This window comes from Filicampus tigris, chromosome 14 (assembly GCF_054856515.1).
Source record: "Filicampus tigris isolate MCC_2025a chromosome 14, RoL_Ftig_1.0, whole genome shotgun sequence".
Taxonomy (NCBI): Eukaryota; Metazoa; Chordata; class Actinopteri; order Syngnathiformes; family Syngnathidae; genus Filicampus; species Filicampus tigris.
In genome coordinates this window covers 24,007,586-24,031,500 of record NC_141230.1, presented here as the reverse complement: position 1 = coordinate 24,031,500, position 23,915 = coordinate 24,007,586, and the positions used below count along the sequence as shown (strand labels likewise).

The following is a 23,915-nucleotide window of genomic DNA, read 5'->3' as shown; positions in this document are numbered from 1 at the left end:
AGATACAACATAAAAGTTGTGCTTTGATGCCATGTGGCGGAATTTGGTGTCTCGGAACTATGTTGTAGATGTGGTGTAGATCGGTGAACCGTGAACCAAGAAGCATTAACGAAAACATCAAAATATCGTGCTGAGTAATAAACTCAAAGGATTGCGTTGTTCCTCACCTTTGAGTGCAAGTTGCTTTTCATGGTAAGCGGTTATCTTCTTGCGAATGGACTGGTAAACCTGTCCAGTGAAGGAGAAGGAGGACTTTGAGATGCCTCCCTCTGTTGTCATCTCGCAGGTGTACTCTCCCTGGTCACTGTCGGTCAGGTCGTGGATCAAGAGACTGCAAGAACCCTCTGAGTACTGCATCTTAAAGCGGCTGCTCTTGGAAAGCTGTCTACCGTTGCAAAACCATGAGACGTGCTTGACGCTGCTTTCGCAAACGCAAGACATCTTCACTGAATCTTCATTGGCCACCGCCGCCAGCTGACTCACGATTTTGGGTGGCTTGGGGGTTGGAGATTCGATAGCTGGTGGTGACAGGACCCTCTTGGGGGACAGCGCAGGAGGTGGAGACTTCATTCTGGTCGGGGATTTGGCTGCCTCGGGTTCAGGGGACTTCACAGCTCTTGGTGACTTGATGCCAGATGGTTCTGGAGACTTGATACCTCTTGGTGTTTTGATGCCAGCAGGTTCTGGGGACTTGATGCCTTTAGGTGTTTTAATTTCTGCAGGTTCAGGTGATTTGGTGCCCCGGGATGTTTTAGGTTCTTCGGCTTCAGGCGACTTGATTGGTGGCGGTGACTTAGGTCCTGGTTCAGGAGATTTTATATCCCTGGGAGACTTAATTCCCTCGGGTTCAGGGGATTTGATACAAGGAACTGATGACTTAACACTTGGTGTCTTCCCAGCAGGTTCTGGGGACTTGATGCCTTTAGGTGTCTTAATTTCTGCAGGTTCAGGTGATTTGGTGCCCCGGGGTGTTTTAGGTTCTTCGTCTTCAGGCGACTTGATTGGTGGCAGTGACTTAGGTCCTCGTTCAGGAGATTTTATATCCCTGGGAGACTTAATTCCCTCGAGTTCAGGGGATTTGATACCAGGAACCGATGACTTAAGACTTGGTGTCTTCCCAGCAGGAGTTGGTGACTTCATACCTGGTACTGGTGACTTTACACTGGGTATTGGTGACTTCATCGAGGGCTCAGGGGACTTGACGCTGGGTTCTGGTGTCTTCACACTGGGTGCTGATGATTGAACCAAGGTCTCGGGGTACTTCACACCTGGCTCAGGAGGCTTGACACTTGGTGCTTTCATACTAGGTTCAGGGGACCTGACGCTAGCTGCTGGTGACTTCACACTAGGTTCAGGGGACTTGACGCTCGGCACTGGTGACTTCACACTGGGAACAGGGGAAGTCACAGACCGCGGTGGTGATGTGACTGAGGGCTGCGGTGACTTTACACTAGGTTCTGGGGACTTGATGCCCTTGACCGCTTCGGAAGCGGGCCTGCGGATGGCCAAAGTGAAATGAGCCTCCTGGCGCCCCGCCAAGTTCTCTACAATGACTGTATAATTGCCCTCATCAGAGGATGTAACGGAAGAAACCTCCAGGTTGGACTTGTACTGTGTGGTGGTGACTTTAACACGATGAGAGGAGACAATGGTTTCCCCCTTGTGCACCCAGATCGCAAAGGGCGCAGGCACTCCATCAATGTCACAGGAGAACCGGGCTGTCTCGCCCTCAGCAACGGTCAGAGACTGGGGCTTAGTGAGGAATCTGGCTCCGGACGGCTTCACTTTTTGGGCAGAAAGCTGCTCGGCTGCAGCGGCATACTTTGACTTCGTTTCAGCTGTAGTTTGTTTTTCAGTAAAAGCAAACTTATCAGAAGAGTAGGAGGAGGCAGATGACAAGTATTCTGTTGAAGCGTACTTGATGGATGAGCCGTAGCGCTCAGCAGATGAGAACCTCTCGGAAGATGCCCCATACCTTTCCCGAGTGATGTCTTCGTGTGTCTCCGATAACTTAGTCTTGCTTTCTTCCACTTCAAAGTGGCTTTGGGATTCATAACCAGTTTTGAAGCGTGACGAATGGTAGTGATCAAGTCGAGTCATTTCAGGCACAAACGATTTCGGAACTTCCTCATCCTTGCGCCGAGAAGAGAAAGTGGTATAGGCACCGCCTGCCACATCCAGGGTGGCGTAATCTGAGGCTTCTCCTCTGGCGTTGGAGCAGAAGCAGCGGTATGTGCCACTGTCCTCCTCCTGGCAGTCCAGGATGGTGATGGTCAAAACTCCACTCATGTTGCTAAAGATGTATTTACTGCTGGTTTCACAGATTTCATTTCCGTTGTGGAACCACTTGACCTGGGCCTCCGGCTTGGCTTGGATGTTCAGAGTGAATTTGGTGTCCTGGCCGAGCGGCACACGGTGAGAGCGCATCCTGACGGTTATGCGGGGCCCGTGATCCAGGCTGAATGGTGACTGACTAACCACCTGATATGACCTCTCAGACTTCAGAGCTGCCTTTCTGGCCTCATAGCGGGACATGATGTCAAAGCGGGCAGAGCGCTCAAACCGAGATGAGGAACGGGAGGACCTCTCAACAGACCTTACGGGGCTCGGAGACCGAGGACGGGTTCTCTCTGGCGTTGGAGATCTCCTCTCTACAAGCTCGGTCTCCACCTCAGCTGCCAGCCTCGTGCGAGCTGGTCGGATTAACTCGGAGACTGGACGCATCAGCTCAATGTACGTAGGGGACAGCGAGCGCCTCCTTCTCATGAACTGAGAAACAGTACGCTTTGTCTTTGTCCCTGCAACCTCCTCAGCTTCCTGACGTAGCTCCTGAGACCTCTCTTCACGCTGCACCGCACGTCGTTCAATGCGAACCGGACTGACCGCAGGGGAGGCAGAGAAGCCAAGCTCCAGTTCATCCTCCAGCATCGTCTTCTCCTGCTCGGTCCTCCTGGAGGACAGATAGTCCTCAGCGGTCATCAGCATCTCCTCGTCACTCAAATCACCTAAAGATCGTCTCCTGGATCTGAACGATATCTCAGACTCGGGAGATGGTGAGCGGCGGGCAGGTCTGACAATTTCCAGGTCGTCTAAAGTCATTTTTGGAATTCGCCATCTTGGCCTATACTGGTCGGTGATCCTGGGGAGCGGCATGACGTAGAACTGTTCCCACCTGGACAGACGAATTCGCCTTTGTCGCTTTTGCACAAACCTTTCCATTCTCTCTGAAACCAAATACTGGTCTCTCAATTTGCGGTACCACTTCATGTCAGAGAGTGCGACAAATTGCTTAATAACTTTGTCCTCATCCAGAGCTCGGCGGTCATGGACTAAAGGTTCGGGAATCTCATATGGCATGAAAATCCTTCGCTCTTCTTCTAGTTTCTTGGTTGCCGATTTCACCACCGTGATGTCAAACTCGCCCTCAACGTTCTTGGTGCTGACGGCAGGCTTGTACATCTCCGCAGCAAATTTCAAAGCCTCTTGTGCTGTTGGATTCAGAGGAATGATCTCCTCTGTGGCGGCAATCTTCTGAGCCATCTTATTAGTCTTTTCAATCTGCTTCTGGACGTGTCTGCTTTTCTCCTCCTCGCTCTTGTACTCTCTTCTGGTGTATGTGAGGCGGTCCACGTTCAGGGTTGCCTGGCAACTCACAGCGCCAGCACAGTTAGTTGCGGTCACTTTATAGATACCAGAGTCCTCAAGCAGTGTCTCCCTGATGCACAGGACATGGTGGTCAGTATCCTCTTGGATGACAATTATCTTTGGACCCAGCTGGAGAGAATGGCCATCCTTCTCCCATTTTAGGGAAGGAGTTGGGATTCCAGACACTCTGATATCAAAGCGGACGCTGTCCCCTTCTGTGCATTCAACATTGGTCAGCAGACGCTTGAACGTGGGCTTCATAGTTTCCTCTGTCACGGGGTGTGGTGTCACGGTGAGACGGGCTTTGCAGCTGTCTTCCCCATACTTGTTGTGGGCCATGACAGTGTATTCAGCATCGTCGCTCATGTCAAGGTTGTGGATAATCAGCTGGTACAGACCCTTGTCACTCAGGAAAGTGTACTTGGTGTCATCATCTCCGGGTTTGATTGCTTCTCCGTTCTTCAACCACCCAACACGAGGATCGGGGTGCACGGTAATGGTGACGCCAAAGCGCACATCTTCACCAATGTAGGCGGTACGATTGTACAGTGGCAGCGTGAACTCCGGTGGCCTGTACAGGATTTTGGTTTTGTCAACCCTCCTTCTCAGTTTCTTGATGGAGCGACTGACATAGTGCTCCCTGATACTTCTCACTGTCTCAACAAAGAGTTCACCATACGTGCTATCTTCACCGTCATCGCTCAACACCTTGCACCTGTAGACACCATCGTCACTCTCTTCAATGTCCTTCACATATATGCTGGCGAAACCCTTATTGTACGTGATCTCGTACTTGGAGCTTGAGTGTAACTGGCGGCTGCCAAAGTACCATGTCACCTGTGTACTTTGGTCAAAGCTAGCAATGCTACAAGTGAACCTAACATGACCACCTTCCTCAGCAGAGGCATGCATGACTGGGCCGGCACGTAGACCTTGGTACTCGGTCCCGATCTTCACTTTGCCTACAGTCAATCCTCTCTGGTTCTTGAAGGCGCCACCGTAGGCAACACGAGCAGCTGAGACGATCGTATCGGTCCTCTTTACCACAGAGTGGTAGTACCTTCTGTGTCTTAGTGTTCGGATGACCTTGCTGCTGACGTGCTCGATCTTCATCTTCAGCCAAGGGTGCTCCAATGCCTCATGAGCAGTCATACGGAGCTTCCTGTCCTTGATGAGAAGTCTGTCCACAAAGTCCATAGCCTCTAAACTGGTGTCCCTAAATGCGTCACTGTCAAAGACATACTCACAGGCGGAGATGTTCTCAATCATTTGTGTCATGGATTCTGCGGCAAATGGATTGAGACCACTCAGCAGCACATAGGCCAGCACACCCACAGACCACATATCAGTGGCTGTTGTGACCAAGTCATGTCGGTGGACCTCAGGGGCGCAATACTCTGGTGCAGAGAAGAGCATTCTAATGTTTTCACCTGGTACCAACAATCGAGCCTGACCCATGTCGATGATCTTGACAAGACTGCTTTTCCTTGTGATGTAGACAATGTTGTCTGGGCGGATATCAAAGTGGCCAAAGTTGTTGCTATGCAAAAACTTGAGCGCTGAGCAGACCTGTCTAAGATAGAGGACAATCTCCTGCTCCGTGAGCTCAAAGCTGCTTGTTCCAAGGCGCTCAAAGATGTCAAATCCAGAAATAAACTCAAAGATGAGGACAATCTCCTCCATACTTTCAAAGTATTCATGCAGGTAGATAACGTTCTTATGCCTTGCAACATTCAGGGCCTCAATTTCCCTGAGAACCAATTCACGGTCTGTTCCTTTGACCTTGATGAACTTGGCCATGAAGGTCTTCTTTGTTGCGATCTCCACACAACGGTGGACCACTCCAAATTGACAACGAGCCAACTCCTCAGAAATAGTGTACTTGGAATACAGCTCCTTGATCTTGAAGGACTGAGCCTCTTCTTTGGTGATCCCTCTGGTCTCATCCACTTCCTCATCATAGTTCCTGATCACAGACTTGTCCTCCTTTGTGGTGATGGGTTCCGTTGGTGCAGAAGGAGGACTCAGGCCAAATTGGTTCTCTGCAATAACGCGGAACTGATATTTTGCCTTGCCAAAGATGTTGAGAATGGTAATGCTGCAGTCAGTAGTCTGTCCAGCGCGAATCCACCTGTCCGCAGTGGTGGGACATTTCTCCACAACATAACTGATGATGTCACTTCCGCCATCACTGGCAGGGGGCTCCCAGGTCAGTGTAATGGAGTCTCGGGAGATGTTGCTGACCACCAGACCTTTGGGAGCTTCAGGAATGTCAGCTATGTTCACCTCGATGGTTTGTTTGTCCATTCCGAACCTGTTTTTGGCAGTGATGCTATAGTAGCCCGTGTCCTTCTGCTGTACTCCCTTCTGGAAGACCAGTGATGTGAAAGAGCGAGTGGTGATGATCTGGTAATGAGGAGAGTTGGAGAGGATCTCCTGACCCTTCTGCCAGGTAATTGCTGGTTCGGGCTTCCCGGAGATGGGGATCTTGATGGTTATGTGCTCACCCCGAACAGCGTGGACTGCTCCCATTCCTTGGAGCTCCTTTGGCAGGTGAATCTTGGCAGGAACTGGAATTAAAAAGACCACAAAGCATCGCTCAGTCTCCAAACAAACACCATTGAAAGGATCATTCCCGATAGTTATCAGCTACTTGAATGTCTACCTTCGACTTCCAAGTTTGCTGTGGTGGAGATGGATCCTCCAGAGTTGGTCGCTCTGACTTGATAGACTGTGGCGTCACTTTCATCAGCAGCAGTGATGACCAGCTGGTAGTAACCGCCCTTGAACTCAAGGGCTTTAATTTTGGTTCCGTCAGCCTGGATCTCCTTTCCACTTTTGTACCATTTCACGACAGGCTTTGGATGTCCCACCACCTACACATAGGTGGAAAAACAATATGAACTCATGATGATAACATGTAGGAAGTATAACATATGCATTCTTGTCAAAAGATGTATGGATATAGAGATAAGAACCTTGGTAACAAAGGTAGCATTTGCATGGTATTTGACAGTCATGTCACGGATCTCCTCCCTGAAGCCAGGTGCACGCAGAGACTGGTCGGACTTGGGCACAATGGGCTCTGAGATTTCACTCCAGTCACTCTCTCCACCCAAATTCTCACACTTGACACGGAACTCATACTCAAAGCCCTCAATTAGGCCTGTGACCTCAAAGCTGGTCTCCACAATCTTTTTAGTGGTGACAGACATCCACTTGTTCTGCTTCTTCTCACGCTTCTCCAGATAGTAGGCGGACACCTTAGCTCCACCATCACTACTTGGTGGCTTCCAGCAGACAACACATGAGTCCTTGGAGGAGCTGACGATGAAGGGTTGCTGTGGTATGCCAGGTTTTTCTGAGGAACAAACAAAGAACCACAATATGATCAACGATAAATCAAATAAAGACAAATTCCTTGTTTGTGGGTATGCGACTCACCAAAGGGCCTCTTGATGATGACCACCGAGGGGATCTCCAGAGGCTCACTGACACCGTATTGATTCTGAGCAGAAACTCGGAAGTAGTATCCGGCACTTTCCACTAGGTTGGGTACACGGCACGTGGTTCCAGAGACAGAGGAAGACACGAGGTTCCACACTTCTCCCTCCTTGGCCATGCGTTTCTCCACAATGTAGTTGGTGATCATGGAGCCACCGTCGTCTTTGGGAGCCTTCCAGCCAATAATGACAGAGCTCTTCAGTAGAGCTTCAACCACCACTGGGCCCTCCGGGATACATGGCTTATCTGGGTACATCAAAACAGGCAGTTTTAGAGTTTCAGCAATTACAGCGTATCATTTAATTTCATTTTAATCGTAACTTTACCTTGGATTTCAACCCGCAATACTGTGTCAACAGTGCCAAACTTGTTGCTCAGCTGCACTTTGTAACGGCCAGCGTTGGTCTTCCTCTGGACGTTCCTCACCACGAGGTGGGTGTAGCTCTCTGTGTTTTCAATAATCACCTTCTCGGATGAGTTCAGAGGCTTCTTGTCATAGAACCACATAATCTGGGGAATGGGACGGCCGATGTAGACCACGTGCAGGCGGAGACTGGTGCCAGCTCCGGCAAAATATTTCTCTTTCAGAGGGAAGCCAGGGTGCAGCTGAGGCGCAGCCTGTAGCCGCAGTTTGCCGCTGGTCTCGATTTCCCCGGCTTCATTGATGGCCCTGCAGGTGTACAGGCCCTCATCTTCCTGCTCATCTGTCATGATGCTGAGGGAGTGGTTGCGGCCGTCCGAGCTCATCTTGTACTTGCGACTTTGAATCAACTCTTTGCCATAGCGGTACCACTTGATCTCTGGCAGAGGTCTACCAATGATGCCACAGGACAGCATTCCAGACTCTCCGAGTTTGGTTGTCACATCCAGGATGTCTTCCTTCAAAGCCGGAGCCTCGCCGACTGCAGAACATGAGCAAAAGTCCATTTTAATTTGACAATGTAACCAGAACCGGATCTGGTATTTTGAGCAGTGAGATGATGAACTTCATAACCGTCACTCACCGCTCAACTTGGTTTTGATGCCCATGGGTGTGCGCCTAGGCCTGCTAAGTCCGGCTTCATTCTCGGCCAAGATTCTAAACTCGTACTCGGTGGCTTCCATCAGGCCACCCATGGTAAACTGGCGGTCCTTGGAACGCTCTTTGTTGCACTTTTTCCAGGCACTTTCGCCAGCCTGCCTAAATTCAATCCAGTACCCCAAGATTTCCTTACCGCCGTCAAAGTCGGGTCGCAACCAATGGATGGTTATGCAGTCTTTGGTTACAGAGATGATGTCGATCTCTCCTGGTTGGCTTGGTTTATCTGTCGAGAAGATATCAATGAGCACGTCAACATACAACAACACCCAAGGTTTAATTGATTAGCTCCCTGCCACTGATTGCACCATCATGGGACATTTACACACCGAATGGATCTTTGCAGACCACCGACTCAGATGCAGGGCCCGGCTCACTCTGCCCGATGTCATTCTGAGCCACTATTCTGAACATGTACTCCGCATCAGGAATGAGGCCGGTGATGTTGTACATGGTGGTCGTGATGTGAGTCTTGTTGTGGCGGACCCACTTCTCTGTGGAAACCTCCCTCCTCTCAACAAAGTATCCTGTGACACGAGAGCCACCATCATCTCGGGGCCGGGCCCATGACAGAGACACTGAGGACTTGGCCACGTCCATGATCTCTGGAGGATTGCTCGGAGCTTCTGGTGGGCCTGTTGATAAATAATAGTGAAACAAAGGCTTATAAGAGTTTGGATATTATACAAGTATGTACATCAGTTACGTTGATTTGAGAGCTTAATATGCTCTGCGACCAAGGTGTTAACTCAGATCATATCACCCAGTGAAATGGACTGAAATGCTCTTGATGCATTTTAGCTCCACAAAAACACCTCACATTTTTTGTTATGTGTTTTCAATTAAGTAAAAGATTACTAAGGGTTCACGGTCCCTGTTCACCACATCACCAATGACGAGTTGAAACCCTGCCGAAGCCCTGGCTTCGAAGCGCAATTGTTCGTATGCAAATAATGCTAATAATCCCACAATTCTCATCAGAGCTAGTGATGCATATGATTGGTTCCCACAAAAACACAACATTGCTAGTCAGTGTAAATATACTGTTCAAGTCTTAAAACTCAAAATACAGCCATTAATCACTAAACCTCTGACAACAAAGTGGAAGTTGGTCAAAGTTTGTAGACGTAAGTGCAAACGGTACTCACAGAGTGGTGTCTTTGCTGTGACAGGCTCCTCAGACTTCAGAGACCGGCTGACACCAAACTGGTTCTCAGCAGAGACCCTGAAGTGGTACTGCATACTCTCTTTTAGGCCTTTGACCACCAGGGAGTTCCCTGTTACCCGGGAATCCACCGTGTACCAAGCAGCCTTGGGAACTTCTCGCCTCTCCACGACGTATCCAAGAAGGTCAGAGCCTCCGTCGTCAGACGGGGGCCTCCAGCTGACTCTAACTGATCTGGCCTGAATATCGTCAAACTCCAGAGGGCCCTCCGGGACATCTGGACGCCCGATGACCTTCACCTGGAGGCATACAGACATCCACACATAAGATTAAACACAATTTAACCAGGTTGTAGCTAGCAGGATTTGACCTTACCTTGATGTACACGGCTTTCCTGCCACATTTGTTCTCCAACAGCAGGTCGTAAGTACCCGTGTCGTCTTTGTGAGCCTCTTTGATGACGAGCTCCGTAATGTCATCATTGACGGCGATCATGGCCCGGTGGGAGATGTCGCGTCCATCCTTGGTCCACTTGCAAGTAGGGATGGGTTTACCAGTGAATGGCACCGACAGGCAGATGACTCCTCCTTGACGCACAACGTAGCCCTCCTCATATCTACTGTCTAGCTCGAATTCAGGATAATCTAAGGAAGACAGAGTGGATATTTTGGTTAGCTAGAATACTGTAAATGCTGTATTTCATTGTACCAACAATCAAATTAATGAATCTTACTGAGCATCTCCTGGACTTTGACTACCCCAGCAATCTCTGCCGGCACTCCAGTGCCGCCAGCATTGCAGGCGATGACTCTGAACTTGTACTCAGCACCCTGGGGCATGTGTGTGAGGGTATACTCGCACATTTTGGTGGGTGTGGTGTTGCACAGGGTCCACTCCACCTGGTCCACCTTCTGCATCTCAACAAAGTAACCGGTGACCACGGAGCCGCCTTCCTCTACAGGAGGCAACCAGGCCAGAGACACAGAGGTTCTGGTGGTGTCTGTGACTTTGGGATGAAGAGGAGGACCTGGTGGCGCTATTTAAGAACCGTATATTGCGGGTCAGATTGACTGGTGCACAAGTACATGTATGCCTGAATGTGTACTTCAATAAGATTATCATGTACCTATGGGGTCCATGGCAACAGTAATGGCAGAGGTCTCGCTGGGTTTGCCGATTCCTCTGGAGTTAATGGCGGTGATGCGGTATTCGTACTCCAGGCCTTCGATCAGACCAGAAGAGCGGTACCTGGTCATGGTCACTGGGTTCTTGTTGATCCGCAGCCATCTGTCAGAATGGGGCTCCTTGCGCTCAATAATGTAACCGGCAATGGTGGAGCCACCGTTGTCCTCCGGTGGATGCCAAGTCAGGGTCATGCCCTCGTGAGTGACGTCAAGCACCTCCGGTCTGCTCGGAGGTCCGGGGATGGCTGCACAAGTCAACCACAGACAGATTAGGAGGAAAATCATATATTTACAGACAAATCAAACATTACTGCAGTGCCTAGAAGTCGTTGTGGTCAATGTGAAATGTGGACTCACTCTGGGCACTCTTGCATTCCACCACTTCCGACTTCAGGAAACAACCAACACCGAAGCGGTTCATGGCAGCAATGCGGAACACATACTCTGTTCCCTCAGAGAGTCTGGTGAACTTGAAGCACGGTCGGGTCACCGATTCTGAGACGGTGATCCAACCGGGGCGATGAGCATCGCGCTGTTCTACGACATATCCGCTGATGTTAGCTCCGCCATCCTTCTCTGGTGGTTCCCAGCTAACTGTCACTGATAGGCCATCGACCTCCACGATCTTCACAGGGCCGACTGGTATGCCGGGTTTGTCTGAAGAAGCACATGACGAGCAGGGTCCATATCTCACACTGCAAATATCTGAAAATCAGTTTGGTGTCTATTTGGAGATTCCGTGACCTTACCGAGGATGACAACTTTAATAACTTCAGTTGCCACACCGATGGCGTTCTTGACCTCCAGCCTGTAGTCTCCTGTGTCATTAATGGTGGTCTCACGGATGACGAGATGGGTGTATTTGCCATTGCTTTCTATTTTGATGCGCTCCAGGCTGTCCTTCAGTTGGATGCCATCAAAGAACCAGGAGCAGACAGGCTGTGGTTTGGCCGCAATTGGCAAGTTGAGATCGATGGGTTTACCACGGGGGACATAGACAGTCTTCTGAGGAATGCTGGTTATGTCAATCTTTGGCATCACTGGAGGCAAACAGAGGAGGCATGGATGCGTCATGTGAAATGATAAAGGTGGGGAATCATTGTACAGCTGTTATGTGTCCCTTGGCAGTCAAACTCTTACCTTTGATTTCCTGAATGGTAACGGGAGAGACAGTGTCCATGGCCTCACCAGTTCCTCTGCTGTTACAGGCTCGGATTCTGAAAAAGTACTGGTCGTTCTCTGTCAGAGACTGGATAGTGTACTGGGAAGTAGAGGCCTTGACGGTGGCAACTGTGGTCCACCTGTCTGTAGACACCCTGCAGGCTTCGATAACATAGCCCGTCAACCTGCTGCCGCCTTCATGTATCGGTTTCTCCCAGTGCAGAGTGACAGAAGACTTTGTAATGTCAGTGATTTGAAGGCTCAGAGGCACTGATGGCACTTCGCATACCAGCACAGCCTCAGCTGTCTCACAGGGCTCACCAACACCATAGATGTTCTCCGGTAGCACTCTAAAGAAATAGTGTGCACCCTCCTCCAGGCCAGTGATCCTGAACAGGGTCTTTCTACACTCTGTGGTGACAGTTTTGTAAGACTTCATGCTGGCTTCACGTTTCTCTATGATATAGTTGCTGACATGAGCGCCACCGTCAATACTCGGGACATCCCAGGTGATCACAACTGACTCCTTGGTATAGTCCTTCACTTTCACAGAAGCTGGAGGACCAGGAGTATCTGCAGGAAATGAGTAGCAAAAGATAAATTAGTCTCCAGTTTAAACCTGCACCAACGGAATGTTTGGATGTTCACCTACCATAGACTTTGACCAGGATGGTTGCAGACTTCTTGCCTGACGGGTTCTCCGCCTCCACTATGTATTTTCCAGAGTCATAGCGGTCAACCTTCTCCACAATCAGCATGGTGTAACTGTCAGTGGTCTCGATGAAGCCGCGACTCTGCAGCTCCACGCCCGTCTTCCTCCAGGACACAACTGGCGTTGGGCGGCCGCCAACAGTCACAAAAAGTCGTAAAGTTCCTCCAGCACGAAGACAAACAGTCTTCTTCAGGTCCTCGTCCAATTCTAGGTCGGGCATTTCTGGGAGGACAAAGTGCCATCAGAATCAGGTTGCATTATGAATAATGTCCTCCAGGCAAGTCTTACCAATTCTCTCAAGGGGCTCAATCTCAGCACTGGGTTCACTGAACTCTCCGGTGCCATTGCTGTTGACAGCTGCCACCTTGAATCTGTATTTCTTATTGGCGACCAGACCACCGGCAAGATACTCGTTGGTCTTGAGAGCTTTGGCTGTGGCGCGGTACCACTGCTCAGAACCTTCCTCCAGGATTTCCACCACGTAGCCGGTGACATCTGAGCCGCCGTCGTACATGGGTCTGGTCCAAGTCATGCTGATGCTGTGCTTGGTTGTGTCTGTGATGCGAGGCATTGATGGGGGGGCTGGGGTGTCTACGAAGGGATGCAAGGAGAAGTTTGAATGAATTGTGTCCTATGCACTGGGGGCCATCTATGGCCCGCTGTCTGTTTTTAGTACAAAGTAATACCACTACTACCATCACCACAACTACTCCTACTACTACTACTACTACTACAACAACTACAAACCCTAGTTCTAATGAATTAGGGACGTTGTGTGAAGCCGAAATAAAAACAACAACGATTTGCAAATACTTTTCAACCTATATTCAACTGAATACACTTACAAAGAGCTATTTAATGTTCAAACCAATGAACGTTATTTCACTGAATATTCACTCTTTTAATTTAATGCCTGAAACACGTTCCAAAAAACGCTGTGTCAGGGGCATCAAAAGCCTGGGGAAGTTGAGGAATGCTCAAAGAATATGTTTGGAACATTCCACAGTAGAATAGGTTCATTGGAAATGGGTGAGTGTCATGATTGGGTGTAAAAGTAGCATCCCCAAAATGCTCAGTTATTCACAAGCAAGGATGGGGCAACGTTTGTTACTTTGTGCACAACCGCGTGAGGAAATTCATCAGTTTAAGAACATTTCTCAAGTTACAACTCCAAGGAATTTAAGGAATTCCATCATCTATGGTCCAAAATATCATCAAACGAGTCAGTAAATCTGGAGAAATCTCTGCACCTAGGTGAAAACCAAACCCGAATGCCTGTGACATTCAACCCTCAGGCGACTCTGCATTAAAAATTGGCATCATTATGGAAAGGACATTGCCACTCAGACTCAGGAACTCTTCAGCAAGCCATTGCCAGTTAACGCCGTTTGTCGTTACATCTTCAAATCCGAGTTAAAACTCTACCACGTAAAGCGAATACCATACATCAACAACACCCAAACGGCGCCGGCTTCTCTGGGCCCAAGCTCATCTGAGATGGACTGACGCAAAGTGGGAAAAGCTTGCTGTGATCTGACAAGTCCACATTCAAACTGTTTTTGGAAATCATGGATGTTGTGCCCTTGGGGTCACAGTGGAAATGAACCATGACCATGCGGATTGCCAACAGCACAACGTTGCTGATGCTAGATCAGTGATGGTATGGGGGGGGGTGGGGTGATGGGGGGTGGGGTGGGTGGGGTTAATTCCCATGGCATGGGTAACTTACACATCTGTAAGTTCCATTAATGCTGAAAGGTGCATCCAAGTTGTTAAGCAACATATGCTGCCATCCAAGCAATGACTTTTTCATGGATGCCCCCGCTAATTTCAGCAAGACAACGCCATGCCACATTCTGCACGTGTTACAACAGCGTGGCATTGTAGTCAAAAAGTGCAGATACTAGACTGGCCTGCCTGCCTGTCTCCCATTGAAAACGTGTAGCGCATTGTGAAGCGCAAAATATGACAACAGATACCCCGGACTGTTGAGCAACTGAAGCTGTACATCAAGCAAATCGTGTGAAATGTAATTGTTTGCCGTTCTTTCTGCTTCATACTAAACTCAGTTTCATCCAACTTCCACTCGATTTGATTCGGAATGTGGAGACCCGCACAGTTCAAGGATGGATTGATTCTATTGCATTTCTTCTGGCCAACCCAAAATCCTCATGCTTCATCACCTAGCAGTTTTTTGGTGTGTGTTTTGTTATCTGTACATACAGTATGATACATGGTGGGCAAATGGTTAGCACTCCTGCCTTTCTGCTCTGAGGTCAAAGGTTTGAATCTGGGCTCTGGGCTCTGGCCTTCCAGTGTGGTGTCTGCATATTCAATCCATGCTTACGCTCTGGTTTGTGCCTAAATTTGCATTGAAACCTCTACATTGTGCTTCGGTGTGAATGGTCATTTGTCTAGATGTGCTCTACTAGTGGCAGACAACCAGTCTAAGTTGTACTCTGAAGTATGTGATAAGGGAAATGGAAAGCAGGACTGACTGACACACAGTGTAATATGTATAAAAATAATATATCATTGCTGAGCATACCTTTTTAAAAAATATGTTCCTATGAATAAATTAAAGTGAAGAATGTCAATTTGACACTTGCATCCTTCATTTTTTTTCTGGCTGTGTCACTTGGAAGAAAAGGCTTGGGCACCCTTAGTGTAGATCAACAGACAAACGGAGAGTCTCACAGGTGGGATCTTTGAGGAGAATGTATGGTGAGGCGTCGCTGGGCTGGCTGTCTCCTGCAGCATTGACGGCCGTCACTCTGAACTGGTATTCGCTTCCTTCCAGCAGGCCTGTGATCTTGAGGCGTGTGTCATAGATGGTGTACGTCTTATTGACCCGTGTCCACCTGATTTGCGCAAGGAGTGAGATCACGTGTCATGAGCACAGGGAGATCAGAAAAAGGTAGAGTGAGTCTGCAAAAACTGGCATTTAAAAAGGAAGAAAAAAGTAATGAAATGAGGAATATATTACTGGATTTAAGTAAAATTATCTGACAATAAAGCACTCAGTGATGTAAAACTAGTGCATTTATACTATCCAAACCTAAACCAAATTATGGTATTTCTCATTTAAACTAAACATACTCATGACCAGTAATAAATTCTCCAAAACAAGTAAATACCTTATCAAAGCTTTAAAGGCATAAGCATGCTTGATAAAAGAAATATATCTTACCATATATCAATTATGTTGTATTTATCGAAGAACAGGCATATTTTGCTTTGATTATCAAAATCTAATCCTGATTTAGGTGTTTACAGATTAGAGGAGTGCTCAAACCTGGTGCTATTCTTCTCCCGTTTGTCTACGATGTAAGTTTTGATCTCGCTGCCTCCATCGCTTTCCGGCTTCAACCACTCGATAATGACGTGTTCCTTGCCCACGGCTGTGGCCTCGGGTGTGCCCGGTGGGGATGGCAATGCTGGTGTAAAGACAAACTAGGTCAGAGTCACAGACACAAAACTGCAGTCCACCTTTTAGGATTTATATGACTTTTTAACAGAGATGGGGCCTCTAGTCACATGACTTGATTCGAGTCAGACTTAAGTGCAAATGTAGGACTTGGGACTTACTTGATTAAAAATTACAAAAGACTTGAATTTGAGTTGGGACTCACGAGACTCAGTTTGACTTGCTTGATTTTTTGCCACAGTGCCTTGCGACATTCTTGAAACAAATTAAGACTTGAACTTTACTAATTACATACAGTATGTATCTTGCTCCCACCCTTGTTTTTTTAGGACTCAAGGATTAAACCTATTTCTGATGATCTTAAGGCACCATTGCTGCTTGTGTGTAGGCTAAAAAAAACACGAGCTTTGCATATAAATCTTACTGTAAGCATTCCTGGCTATGACCGGTTCAGATTCCAGTGGAACACCAGGTCCATATTTGTTGACGCCCCGCACTCGGAAGATGTACTCGTTGCCCTTGATCAGCCGGGTGCTGACACAGGACAAGCTCTTGCACTCGGTCTCCATGATGACCCAGTTGAGGCGACTAGTTTCACGGCGCTCCACGATGTAATGGCTGACGATGTCCCCGCCGTCTTCCAGGGGGATCTTCCAGGACACAGTGCACTTCTCCTCCGTCACTCTGCTGATCACAATCTTACCAGCTGGAGGCCCAGGAGTGTCTGTGAGACACCAAAAGATAGTTAGTTCACAGCGTATAATTCGGCATTCTAAGCATGTGTAACCACAACGCCGTAGATTCGTAAGGGATCGCGTTCCTTTTGGATGCGTTTACAGTATATACTCAAGTCGAAAATTTTGAGTTGCACACCTTCCACAAAAAAACCCAGAGCTATGGTTAAGATTTAATCAACTGACCCAGGACTTTAACAGCGACGGTAGCCGTCTTGATTCCATTGACGTTCTTGACGGTCAGGATGTATCTACCAGTGTCAACTCTGTCGCAGTTCTTGATGACAGCCATTGCTCTTGTGCTTGTGTAGGTCAGCGAGTATTTCTCGCCCAACTCCAGCATCTTGTCGCCCTTGGACCAGTAAACGATGGGTTCTGGTTTACCACCCACCGCGCCATCCAGGACAAGGTCAGAGCCGGCGGTGACAATGATGGTCTCGCCAATCAACTTGCTGTCCAACTCTGCTCTAGGAGGAGCTGAAGATGGAGAATGACAATTTCAGTTTACATTAAAAGCTGCTACTAAGTAAGTCAGGGTCCACAGTAACAGAAACAGCTGAGGAAAACCAAAGAAAAAAATGACAATTTCAGAGCTTACTGTATTCGTCCTTGCAGGTCACGGGCCCGGTGGATACGGAGGGGGCACTGTGGACCCCGGCAGCATTCTTGGCAATGATGTGATATTCAAAGGTTTCTCCCTCTCCCAGGTTGGTGACGGTGAAGTAGTTCTCCGTGATGGTGGTGTAGTTGCACTTGAGCCAGCGGTTGTCGTCCCACTCATCAGTACTGTAGACTTTCCTCTCCACCACGTAGCCGACTATGTTGCTGCCGCCGTCATTGACGGGCACAGTCCAGCACAATGACACGGAGGAGCGAGTTATGTCTGTCACTTGAGGGTGACCGGGCGGATCTGAGGAGAGGAGGATCAGATTGTTTAATCGAAGTCATCTAATCAAACAACTTTTTTTAGGCCTTGATGGATTTTATGATTTCAGCTTGATCAGAGCCATTATTAGCCACATACAGAAATCGGGCTCGACTTGCTAGAGGTTTGCACGTGTAAAACAAGTCTTCCACTCACCGACGGGGTTGAGTGCCACCACTGGTCTAGAGGCCTCACTGGCCTTGCTAATTCCAGCAACGTTCATGGCGTAGACTCTAAACTGGTACTCCAGACCCTCAATCAGGCTGGACACCTTGTAGTGACAATCCAGACAGGGCAGCTTGTTCTCCCTCACCCACAGAATTGTATTCCGCTCTTTCTTCTCAATCCAATAACCAGTCACCATGCTACCACCATCAGTATAGGGCACATCCCATTTGATGCTGATGGCATTGGCAGACACGGTCACCACATCGGGACGTGTTGGAGGACTTGGAGGAACTGCAGGAGTTAATCAGAGGGAATCATAATTTTACAAAAATGTAGAACGTTTTAGGCAATACATAAAGTATGTAAAAAACATACCAAAAGGATGTTCAATGACCACTGCAGCAGACTCGGTGGACTTGCTGACTCCAAACTTGTTCTCGGCGCACACTCGGAATGTGTACTCCATGTACTTAGTCAGATGAGTGACCTTGATGGTAGTTCTCTTCACGCTGGAGTTGACCACTTGCCAGGAGGCTGAGCCAGACTCGCGCTTCTCAACAATATAGTTGCTGATTTCTGTGCCGCCATCGTCAGAGGGCTCAGACCAGGACAGCGAGCAGGACTCAGAGGATACACCTGAAACCACCACAGGCCCTGTGGGAGGGCTGGGTCTTCCAACCACCATCACAGTCACAGTAAAGGTTTTGACTCCAGCAGCATTCTCCAGAGTCAGGTAGTATTTGCCGCTGTCGCTTCTCTTGCTATCTTTCACCACCAGAGTGGTTCTCTCTTGGGTAGTCTTAATGGAAACTCTGTCCGTCTCCTTCAATTTCATCTCTTCCAGCCTCCAGATGACTTTTGGTGCCGGCTTTCCGCTAATGGGGATGTCAATGGTGAAGGTATTGGAGGTCTTGCAGATGATGAGCTGGTTGGTGATGCTGCTGAGATCGGCGGTGGGTTCAATGCGAGGCTCTTTGATGAGCACAGAGGTTAAGGTGGCCTGAGGCTCACTGACACCAGCATCGTTCTTGGCCTTCACTCTGAATTCGTACTCCGTGTTGTCAATCAGACCGTCTACCAGCATCTTAAGGGACTTGGTCTCCCCAGCGACAGACCAGAACTGTTTGTTCTCGGCTCTGAACTCCACTATGTACCCTCTGATGTGGCTGCCACCATCATGGTCAGGCTTAAGCCACACCAGCGAGGCTGTGGAACTGCTGGTGTCCACAACGTCTACTCTCTTCGGCGGAGCGGGTTCTTCTGTCGCCATGATGGGGTCTGTCATCTCGTGAGGCTCCCCTTGGCCATACTGGTTAACAGCAATCACTCTGAAGAGGTATGATACACCGATATCCAGACCGGTTACCCTGATCATCTGGCGGGAGCACTTGGTGCTGACCTCTTGCCACGTGAGGCGGCTGGCTTCGCGCTTGTCCACAATATAGTGTTGGATCCGTGAGCTGCCGTCATTGCTCGGGGCGTCCCACATCATGGTTAATGCTCCACGTGTGACATCCTTGAAGGTGAAGGCCCCCGGAGGTCCGGGCGTGTCTAGCACTTTCACGGTAAAAGTAATTGACTTGCGCCCGCTATTGTTTTCCAGGGAGAGTGTGTACTTGCCGGCCTCGTAGCGTGTGCAGCCCTCGATAGTCAGAGTCGAGTGACAATCTGTGCTGTTAATATCGGCCATCACGGGCAGTTCGCTATCCACTCTGGACCAGGTAATCAGAGGAGTTGGTTTGCCCCGGAAAGCCATGTGAAGGGAGACGGTGCCGCCATTTTTCACTGTATGTGTCTGCTTGAAGTTGGCATCAATGTCGAACTCAGGCGACGTTAGCCTATCTAGAGCCTGCACGACGTTGGGCATAACTGAGGATTCCCCTTCCCCAGACCCATTCACAGCACTGACCCTAAACTTGTAAAGCTCACCGGCAACCAGGCCCTTGGCAGTGTACCGGTTGTGAATGCAAATCTGGCTATTTACTCTATGCCACTCTTCAAGACTGGCCTTGCACATGTCAATATTGTAGCCAATGATCGGTAGGCCGCCATCAAAGACTGGCTTGGTCCATTCCAGAGTGACAGAGGATTTGGTGGAGTCAATTACCTGATGGACACACAGAGCATAGTTAGTGGACCAGTTAGGCTTTAATCATGATGACATCTGAGGCCTCTATGCTGTCTTGATGCTAACCTACCTTGATTACTGTTGGGGCACTGGGAGAACTAGTAGGCTCTCTGCATTTGAAAAGCCTGGATGTGCCACTGGCCGGTCCAACACCGGCGCCATTCTCTGCCATGACACGGAACTCATACTCGTTGCCCTCAGTAAGGTTGGTGACTCTGTGCCTGAGCTCTGTGATGGGCCTTTTTGCAGAGACCTTCACCCAGCGCAGACTCTTCTTCTCACGTCTCTCCAAGATGTAGTGCTTGATCTCGTTGCCGCCGTCTGACTTTGGCCTGCTCCAGCACAGGGTGATGCTGTTGCCGGTCACATGTGTAGAATCAGGGGTACCAGGTGCCTCAGGAGCAGCTGAGTACAGAAACAGACATAAACATTAGTGTGAGGGTGACAGACAACAAGAATAAAAAAAAACTCTTACTGTATTGCATCTGTGCAATGAAGGGAACAGAGTCCAATGGTTTGCCAACACCAAATTTGTTGACAGCAGAGATTCTAAACTGGTACTCGTTGCCCTTGATGAGGTTGGTGGCGCTGAAAGAGCAGGCTTCACACTTAGAGGAGACCAAGGCCCAGGAAAGCCGAGACGTCTCCCTCTTCTCTACAACATAGTGGGTGATGGCGGCGCAACCGTCATTTTCCGGAGGATTCCACCACACTGAGCACTTTTCGGCAGTGATACCGGTGAAACGTATGGGACCCTCAACTGGTCCAGGAGTATCTGAAAAGACATAAAATGGTAAAGCTGTCAAAAATGGACAAATCGGATGGTGCAGTCGTCATAAGGAGCATCGTCGTGAGAATATACAGTACCTACCTTGTACTCTGACGTTGACGTCAGCTTTCTTGGCACCGGAGCTGTTCTTTGCCTCTAAAGTGTAGACACCGCGGTGGTTCCTGTCTGCATCGCGAATGAACAGGCTGCTGGTACCGATACCAGATGTAATCTCGATATCCATCATGGTCCTCTTGTCAATCTCTTTTCCATCCTTGTACCATACAACTTGTGGTACTGGACGACCGGTGATGTTGCAGCTAAGCTTGATATTTTCTCCAGCTCTCAGCGTCAGGACCTGGTCTGGGGACCATTCGATCTCAGGAGAGACTACAAATTGCAAAAGAGAAATTGTTAGGGCTTGTAATCTGAAAAACATCTTTCCATTTTTTCTAATGTTAGAATGCATACTGCTCTCATCCTTGGTCATGATGTATCCAGAGGAGTTGGACGGGGGGCTGACAGTGCCCACAGCATTCCGGGCGATCACCCTAAATTCAAATCTGTCTCCGGCAGACAGACCGGTCACAGTAAATTGGGTCTCACTGATGTCAGTAAAGTTACAGCGCAGCCATTTCCCTCTGCCTTGGCGCCTCTCCACGCTGTAGCCCACAATCTTGCTTCCTCCATCTCGTTTGGGGATGTCCCATGTCAAAGTGACAGAGTCTCGAGTCACGTCAATGCAGACTGGGGTGCCAGGTGGATCTGAAGATTTCCCAAAATGTCAGGTCAAACACTTCAACGAACAAATATAATTATAAACGTATAGATCACAAGTACTCACCAACGGGGGAGATAGCGAGTGCATGTTTGCTCTGTTCGCTAACGAGGCTGAGTCCGGCATTGTTCTCTGCATAGACTCTGAAAGAGTATTCTAGACCTTCCAAAAGACTTATGATCCTGTACTCTTTGTTAGAGATGATGGTGGAGTTCACCTTCTGCCACAGGAGACTATTCCTGTCTTTTTTCTCAACATGGTAGCCAAGAATGGGGGATCCTCCATCAAACTCTGGAGCTTCCCACCGAATTGTCATGCCATCACTGGTCACGTTGTAGGCTACTGGCTTTCCAGGAGCACCTGGAGGTTTGTACTGATGCTGAGCAAGGACTTCTGTGGAGATGAGTGGTTCACTGACCCCATATTTGTTCTCTGCACGTACTCTGAACTGGTACACTGTTCCCATCACCAGGTTTGGAATCTTGAAGGATGTTCTGACCACACTTGAGCAGACCATCTTCCAGTTGGCCTGGGAAGTCTCGCGCTTCTCCACACTGTAGCAGGTAATCTCGCCACCGCCATCCTCTTTGGGCTCATTCCAAGAGATGATAATATTCTGGGCCTTGATCTCATCAAAGTGTATGGGGCCAACGGGCACAGAGGGGGGTCCAAGAACGGTCACCTCGATGTCAAAGTAGTTCTTTACAGCTCTGTTGTCCAGAACCAAGGTATACTGGCCTGCATGCTCCTTCTTGGCACCTCTGACTGTAAGTGCTGTTTTGTTGTCAGTGGTCCTGAAGCGGACCTTCTCGCTTTCCTTAAGCGGCAAGTTGTCTTTCAGCCAACTAATGGCCGGCCTGGGTTTTCCTTTGAAGGGCAGCTCAATGTGGATCTTCTGACCAACACGAACAGCCAGCTCCCCATCAGGGTAGTCACTGAGGCAGGCCTCGGGTGAAATGACAAAGTCCATCACAGTGATTGGACCAATCTGTGAGAAGTCACTGGTGCCCTTCTCATTCTTTGCGTAGACCCTGAAGTGCATCTCAGAATCCTCTTGCAGCCCTGTCACCTCACATGTGCAGCGCTTACAAGTTGTAGCAAAGGTCCAGCTGACGTTGTTCTCATTTCTCTTCTCAATGACATACTCAGAGATGTGGCTGCCGCCGTCATGGTCGGGTCGGGTCCACTGCAGGGTGACGGAGGTCTTTGTGGAATCAAGCATGACCAGGTCTTTAACTGCACCGGGGGTCTCAGTGGCTCTGACAGGCTCCAAGGTCTCGCAGGTGTCACCCACACCAAACTCATTTTCAGCTGATACACGGAAGAAGTAAGCGATGTCCTCCTCCAGGCCCGAAACTTTGTAGCTTGTATTGGCACACTCGTCCGTGACCATCTGGTACGCTTTCATGGTGGAACCCTTCTTCTCAACAATGTATTTAGTGACTGGTGAACCGCCATCAATGAGAGGGGCCTCCCAACTCAGTGTCAAATTTCCTCTGGTCACATTCTTAATCATTAATTTTTGGCAAGTGGACGGACTGTCTAGCACCTTCAGGGAAACCGTTATGATCTTGGGCTCTCCCACACCATTCTCAATCTCCAGCAGGTACTTGCCACAGTCGTCACGGGTGACCTTGGGAATTAGAAGGGTGGTAGCGCGCTCTGTGCTGGTGATGGTGTAGCGGGTGTCAGCGGCAATGTTGCGTTCACCACGGCGCCAGGTGACGCCAGGAGTGGGACGTCCCTTCAGGGGAATAAACACCTCCACGTCACGCCCTGCCCGGGCGGTATAATGGGTGGTCATAGGAACGTCCAAGTCCACGTCAGCCTCCTCTGTTGGGAAAAGTTTCACACAAAGATTTGAGAACTAGCAAACCTAATTCTCTGATAGTGTTGTATTTGTGAGGATACAAACCCAAGATATCCTTAGCTTGCACAGGCTGGTACATCTTGATATCCTCTCCTTTGCCCTTGCAATTGACAGCGGAAACTCTGAAGAAGTAGTAGGTTGCTGGTTTGAGGTGAGAAACCACATACTCGCAGGTCTTAACTTGCGGGTTGACCGTTGCCCATTCTCGCTCCTCTGTGTTCATTTGCTCCAGGAAATAGTGCGTGATCTCGCTGCCACCATCATACACAGGCTTCTCCCATCCAAGAGTGATGGAGGTCTTTGTGGAGTCCACCACACGCAATTTGGATGGTTCCCCAGGAAGATCTAAAGGTAAACAAAGGATCAATGAGCTGTGGTACTGGAAAGGCAGCCTTCTAGCATGTCTTAATAAAGTGTAAAAGTATACCGATAGGATCATAGGCCTTGTACAATTCAGAGGCCTCTGAGTAGTTTCCTGCTCCAGCCTTGTTGACAGCGCATACCCGGTACTGGTATTCGTTGTTCTGCACAAGGCCGGTGACCTTCTGCCTGGTGTCTCTTATTGTGCCTTTCACCACCTGCACGATAAAGCATAACCGGTCATTACTATCATTAGCTTTGCAACTGCCACCAGTGACGAGAAGCATCTCCTCAAGGAGAGAGATGA

General features: G+C 49.0%; 1 protein-coding gene across 1 annotated transcript in view; it reads right to left on the bottom strand.

The window, feature by feature from the left end:
• LOC147136956 (titin-like) overlaps positions 1–23,915 on the bottom strand; it is a gene marked incomplete at its 5' end in the record, with an annotated part of 64,480 nt that overhangs the window by 3,675 nt on the left and 36,890 nt on the right. Inside the window, 30 exons of the mRNA XM_086052163.1 lie at positions 168–6,215; positions 6,311–6,521; positions 6,624–7,006; positions 7,090–7,395; positions 7,476–8,051; positions 8,154–8,453; positions 8,557–8,862; positions 9,376–9,691; positions 9,768–10,036; positions 10,126–10,428; positions 10,519–10,821; positions 10,934–11,233; positions 11,326–11,616; positions 11,717–12,310; positions 12,390–12,671; positions 12,738–13,040; positions 15,147–15,310; positions 15,745–15,886; positions 16,301–16,600; positions 16,797–17,087; positions 17,209–17,520; positions 17,692–17,994; positions 18,079–19,810; positions 19,902–20,236; positions 20,307–20,606; positions 20,703–20,990; positions 21,072–21,365; positions 21,445–23,211; positions 23,294–23,593; positions 23,676–23,826. Of these exons, the coding sequence (XP_085908289.1) occupies positions 168–6,215; positions 6,311–6,521; positions 6,624–7,006; positions 7,090–7,395; positions 7,476–8,051; positions 8,154–8,453; positions 8,557–8,862; positions 9,376–9,691; positions 9,768–10,036; positions 10,126–10,428; positions 10,519–10,821; positions 10,934–11,233; positions 11,326–11,616; positions 11,717–12,310; positions 12,390–12,671; positions 12,738–13,040; positions 15,147–15,310; positions 15,745–15,886; positions 16,301–16,600; positions 16,797–17,087; positions 17,209–17,520; positions 17,692–17,994; positions 18,079–19,810; positions 19,902–20,236; positions 20,307–20,606; positions 20,703–20,990; positions 21,072–21,365; positions 21,445–23,211; positions 23,294–23,593; positions 23,676–23,826 (17,770 nt within the window). The remainder of the gene's footprint in view (positions 1–167; positions 6,216–6,310; positions 6,522–6,623; positions 7,007–7,089; positions 7,396–7,475; positions 8,052–8,153; positions 8,454–8,556; positions 8,863–9,375; positions 9,692–9,767; positions 10,037–10,125; positions 10,429–10,518; positions 10,822–10,933; positions 11,234–11,325; positions 11,617–11,716; positions 12,311–12,389; positions 12,672–12,737; positions 13,041–15,146; positions 15,311–15,744; positions 15,887–16,300; positions 16,601–16,796; positions 17,088–17,208; positions 17,521–17,691; positions 17,995–18,078; positions 19,811–19,901; positions 20,237–20,306; positions 20,607–20,702; positions 20,991–21,071; positions 21,366–21,444; positions 23,212–23,293; positions 23,594–23,675; positions 23,827–23,915) is intronic.